General features: G+C 43.0%; 1 protein-coding gene across 1 annotated transcript in view; it reads right to left on the reverse strand.

Annotated features, from left to right (window-relative positions):
- Positions 1-4,786, reverse strand: part of HACD2 (3-hydroxyacyl-CoA dehydratase 2) — an 88,761-nt gene extending 83,975 nt beyond the window's left edge. The window contains exons 1-2 of the mRNA XM_043473164.1: positions 4,556-4,786; positions 1,718-1,835 (exon numbers count right to left, since the gene is read on the reverse strand). Coding sequence (XP_043329099.1) covers positions 1,718-1,835; positions 4,556-4,710 — 273 coding nt within the window. The 5' untranslated portion in view covers positions 4,711-4,786. The remainder of the gene's footprint in view (positions 1-1,717; positions 1,836-4,555) is intronic.
- Positions 4,787-6,000: the final 1,214 nt, after the last annotated feature.

Consider the following 6,000-nt stretch of genomic DNA (forward strand, 5'->3'; position numbering starts at 1 on the left):
AAAATTCTATAAGGATAAATGGGCTAATCCCTCCCAGGCTAAGATTTGGTTCCTAAGTGGATTTTTGTATCACACTATTTAAGGTCACTACCTTCCCTAAGATATTCTTAAATTTTAAAAATTATACCTCTAATATTACCAAGTCTTACAGAGATGGAATCCCCTTTAAATTATTACATTATTCCAATAGGGTACAATTTCTTACTGTATCAAGCACTGAGGCAGTTTCTAATGGTCTTGATTCCAAATTTGCTTCTCTGTAGCTTTAGAGAACTGTGTGGGCCAAAGGTCCGGGAGACAAGTTCTACTTATTTACTACTGCCTCTTTCCAAAAAAATTTCAGCCTCCAAGTTTAAAATATGGCCTATTAGGGTAGAAAGGAACTTTACAAATCTACTTCCACCTAATTATTCTACAAATGAGAAAGAGGTGGACAAGAGATAAATGACACACCCAAATTCACAAAGTAAATTAGTAAAACTAGCATGCTTAGAATAAGGCACTCAAGCTCCGGCTGTAGGCTCTTTACATCATACTATCTACCTTAAATGTATAAGGAAGGACAGTATTGAAATCTCTCTGCTTTCTGAGAGAAAAAAACAAAAACTGTTAACTTTCTGCTTTCAAAAATTAGGGGGAGAGGTGGAAGTAACACATTTTATTTCATAGAGATAAATGGTCTTTTCTTAAATATCCTTCCAAACATCATGATGGGCTTAACCTAGAGGCTAAGTGAAATGAAACTGAATACCAGATCTCTGCAACCTGAAAAATTTTCACCATAATGAACCAAGGCAGCTATTGTGTGTGCCCAAAGCTATCTCATCTTCCTTTTTCCATTAACAAAGTCTACAGTTTCTTGGCCAGAAGGATGTGCCCTAGATCTGACTAAACAAGTATCTCACATCACTGGCAAGAGTAATTTTTCTAAGTAAGGCCAACCAGAATCCTTCCCTGATGCTAAGAAAAATAAGCTCTCTCCCACCATGTGGAGAAGGCAATCTGCAGTAGGAGAGCCTAAGACCAATATTCAAAGAGAAACAGAGAAGCAGAGATGAGAGATGGAAAGAGAATTTGGCAACATCAAATCCTTGGTTTTCATTCCTCATTCCTGAGCTGGTTTCTTTGATTTTGTAAGTTAACCCTATATCTTTACCACCTATGGAAGCCAATAAATTTCCTTTTGCTTAAAATAATTTGAATTGGGCTTCTGTCACTTGCCACTCAAAAATCCTAACGTACTTAACCCAGAAGACAGGAATGGATATACACATTATCCTTAAAACAGAGAAATTAATAAACTATTGTTTAAAAAAATTTTTGGAGGCTTCTAGACAGTCTCTACTATTCTTATATCTATCACTCCTGACATCCTACACTCACCAACTTCACTGTGTCCATTATATGCCAGGCCCCGAGTTTGCTAGCAGTTCCTTAGAATTTTCCTGGAACTTTTTTAAACCTAATATAAGTTTGTTTAATTTGATTTCCAATAAAAGTTGAATGTAAAATACATTTCAGGTAATGCAAGTTAAATGAGATCTACTTTACCTGGTCAAAAAGATAAACCAGACATCAACATTATACATAGCATACTATGAGCCAAGTTTTTAACATTTAAAGCAAATCCAACAGAAACATGGCTACTTCAATATAATTTAGTAGCGTGTCTTTAATTTTACAATAGAAATCAACAACAACAAATTTCATGACCCACCTCCAATAAGGCTCCAGTTTGGAAGAATTTCAAAGGCTTTTCAATGGAATAATAAAGGCTATGATAGCTACCCTTAGCCAGGTATGCTCTGACCAGACCGACTGCTATAACGAGCCACCTAAGAAAAAGAGCAATCAGAAAAAAAAAAAAAAAAGGTTAAGTAGGATTATAATAGAAAGACATGGCAAAGACAGATACTGCCAAAGGTGACCTCCAGAGTCTATCCTGGATTTATGGATTATCACCCTCAAATGCCAAGCTGTATGTAATGCACAGAAATGCTGCACCATCAGCAACATCCTACCAAGAGTGCTTTTTGCAAAAGCACAGTGGCACCTCACCCATCTGGAGCTCGGCTTTTTGGCAACCTTGCCTATTGAGAACAAGGCCAAGAGGAAGGGAATAAGCTAAATTGGTCCTTGAGGGGCTAAATTAGGTGCCAGAAAATACAAGACAAAAGAAACTATTACAGGAAAATTTAATGCCCTGTGCAGTTAAAGGGTCTGTAATAATAAAAGGGTGAAGATAAGATGTTTTAAACTATTTATATAAGTATCTTCCTGGTACCTTAAAAGCTGTTGTTTTAAAAGACTACAAATGACATGAATAAATAGCTTTTTTTTTTTTTTAAGAATAAAAGGCTTTTAAGCTGAGATTCCCAAAATCAATTCAATAAAGAAAGTCAGATTAATACAAAACCAAAACAGGGAAGCATTTAGGCATATGGCTCTGAACACATTTTTGTTCTACTGTCCTCCAAAATAAATTTCTCAGATCTTGTAGCTTTTTATTTGTTAAGTTCTGTACTGAAATGTTGTATACCTTTATTAAAGTATGTCTCCTTGAAGATTTATTTATGTGTACAATCTTAACTAGGCAATGGGGAATGTGGTCTGTTATTTCTAGAAACTATCATGCAAAGACATCAAACAAGAGTCTGTAAAAAAAAAAAACCAAAAAGAAATTAATTCCTTAATGGTGTTACTGGTTCAGCATTGGTGATGGTGGTTTAGCTGATAAGTCGTGTCTGACTCTTGTGATCCCATGGACTGCAGCCTGCCAGGCTCCTCTGTCCACGGGATTCTACAGGCAAGAATACTGGAGTGGGTAGCCATTTCCTGCTCCAGAGGAACTTCGGACCCAAGAATCGAACCCTGGTCTCCTGCACTGCAGGAGTGGCCTAGAAAAAAGCTTACTTTACTCTCACATCCCCAACTTGTCTTCCTGGTCTAAGATACCATTTCTTACCCTCCACCCTATTCTCTATGTTAATGGTTTAAAAATACTCTTTTCACCTTCCCCAATGTATCTTAAAAATCTATCTTCAGTACAATGTCCTTACTAAGATGACAAGAATTTTTATATATAAACACACACATAACACTCCTGAATATTCTTGTAAAATCACTGTGACCATTTATGTGATAAAGCAAGCTTGCATGCAATATTTCTTCATTAGTCTTTGAGTCAAGAGACATGGGTTCTAGACCCAGAACTACTACTAACAAGTTCTGTGACTTCAAACAAGATAAGCAAGTCACAACTTCTCTGAGCCTAGGTTTCAATACTATTTCTAACAATAGTCATAAAGCTCCTATGATCTTCTCAAAATATATTTTGTGCATGTGTGTGTGTGTGAAAAAGCAAGGTGCTGAAATGCTAATAGATTAGAATTTGTATTTTTAAAAAGGGGTGGGGTATGATTGTACAATTTGCTTGTATCAGTATCTTAAAGGTACACAAAATTATCTGCCTTCTAGGGAGGAAACCTGGGTGGAAAGGAAGACAAGAGGGTAGATTTTCACTGTATGCCCTTGCATATATTTTCAATTTTGCATCTGGCCAATGTATTATCTAGTTTAAAAATAAATCAAATTAGATGTTCATTATACAGTTCTTTCAACCTTTCTGTATATTTGAAATTTTTCAAAATTACATGTTAAGAAAAAAATTTTTTTACAAATGAATTTTAAAATCTATATATTCGTCTGATCCTGTGATCAAAAATCAGGAGATCAAAGAATTGGAGAAACTTGGAGAGCGCCTAGCTCAACTCTTTAGTTTTTACAGATGAACAAACGGAGGTCTAGAGAAATTAAACGATTTATCCAAGGTCACACAGCTAGTCAGTGTCATAACTAGAACTCAAAACTCGCTGTGACAAGGGATGGACTGAAATGAGAAACTAGAGGGGGTAAAATCTGTTTCCAGGGTCTATTCCCCTCCTCCCCAGTAACTCTGCCTTCTATCTCTACAGTCCTCCCCGCTCCAACCCATCCTATAAAGTCTAAATTCACCTAAAGCACAGAACTGCTCATGTCACTGGGCAAAAACTTTGAACGCTCTTCCACCACCTTTCACATTAAAGCTCATCGGGGATTTTGAAAACAGCCGCGGAAACAAATGGTCACTCTGCACCCACAGCTCCCGCCACTGCCTTTAGAGGGAACAGCTCGCCATCCGCGACTTGCCGCCTGGGCTCTCCCCGCCCAGCACACCGCCCCCTCGACCTGGACGAGTGGCCAGCCCACCTGTCCTCCCAAGGCCCTCCGAACTACCGCCTAGGCAGCCTTCCCCGAGCCCCCATGGGGCCTCGAAACTCCAGCTCGGGGCACACCCGGTGCCTGGGAACTTGCTCGGCCCCCGGCCCGGGCGAGAGTCCCGGGTAGGCACAGGGGAGGATCCAGCCTCGGTTGCCCTCAGCGCCCAAGTGCCGGGGCCCGGACTCCCGCCGCCGAGGATGCGCTGCGCGTGGCGGGCCGAGCCGCGCCGCTCCTCCGGCCGCAGAGCTCCCTCCCCGGCCAGGCTCTCCCCCGCCTTCCCGAGCCCCAGCCTCACCCCGCGGTCATCACCACATTGTAGATGACCAGGTATGCCGTGGCCAGAGGCCCCGGGCCCTTTTTCTTCCGCGAGCCGCTAGCTTCGCCGGCCCCAGCACGGCCCCCGCCGCCCCCATTCCCCTTCGACGCTGCAGTCGCCGCCGCTGCCGCCATGTCAAGTGCCGGGAACCCACTCTCTTCGCGCAAGTCCCACAGCCCGGACTGGGCACTGCGAGAGGGCGGGGGGAAGGACGCGGGAGAGGCGGAGCCGAGGCAGCGGGGCGGAGCCAGGGACAACGCCTACGGCGGCCGCCATCTTGGAGGAGGGCAAAGACGCTCCCGGCGCCTTCTGCCCCTCCGCGAGCCTCAGGCGCCACCGCCATCTTGGAGCGGAGGAATCACCGCCGCTTTTGCCCTCCGGAGATTAACTTCTGGCGCCATCTTGGTTAGGTCTATATTGTCTGGTCTTGCTGGGCAGGCTCGCTGTTTCTACCATCTAGATGTATCGTCTACCGTGGTCATTCTCGTTCCTATAATTTCCGCCTCCATGTTGGATTAAGAAAGTGATTCTTTCATTCTCTCTTGTCATCGTGACTTCTCCCAGTGGTTCTATCTTCTCCCCTAATGCAGCCCCGAGTAACCTCCCGTTTTGGGTCAGGTCAGTTGAGGCACATTTCGTTTCCCATCATACCCAGAGGCCGGCGGGAACTGCACTTTATGTTAACTTAGGTTGAAGATTTCAGTCCCCGAGGGTTTATCCCCTGCCTTTTAAATTACTTTTAAGTAAAGGTCTGTAGGGTAAGGGAGTTAAAGGCGAGGTTCGGAAAAAGAGACTGGTACTTCACAGGAACAGATCACCTTTAATGAGGCAAGAAGGGGCAGCAGTCAGATTAGTGAGCTGCTGCACTAACCCAAGAAAAGAGGAAGCATATATGTGGAAAGCTACTGTCTTAAGGGGGCCTGTTCTTCTCCAACGTTGTTCGGAGTAGTTATCTCTTAAACGGCTGGGGCAAGGAATTCCGGAGGTCGGCCAGAGGCAGCTGGGCATAATCAACCGTAATGTCTTTTTTTTTTTTTTTCCTTTGGGTGAGAGAGTTCTTTGTTTTGCATAGAATGGTGGGGAGGTCATGGAGGGGAGTTTTAACTCCAGGCTGTTTTGAGCCATGTAATTTTCCTTCATTTTAGACCCTAAGGAATATATACAAAAAGAGAAAGAGAGGTGGGCACCGTTAATGTTCAAGGTTTCTTTGTGCTGATGAATGAGGGTCAGGGGTTTGTGGTCTGGGAGGAAGGAAGTCTAAGGCCCGTAGTGTTGATTTTCTCTTCTAGCCATCAGGGTCTCAAGCAAAAGAACAGTTTGACTTGGTCTTGGGAAATGGCTCAGACTCCATCTTGGAGGAATCCCTGGAAAAGATTAAACAAAGAAGGCCCAAAGGTGAGTAGGAGGATGATGAAAATGAATGG

The sequence above is a fragment of the Cervus canadensis genome, chromosome 7 (assembly GCF_019320065.1).
Source record: "Cervus canadensis isolate Bull #8, Minnesota chromosome 7, ASM1932006v1, whole genome shotgun sequence".
Taxonomy (NCBI): domain Eukaryota; kingdom Metazoa; phylum Chordata; class Mammalia; order Artiodactyla; family Cervidae; genus Cervus; species Cervus canadensis.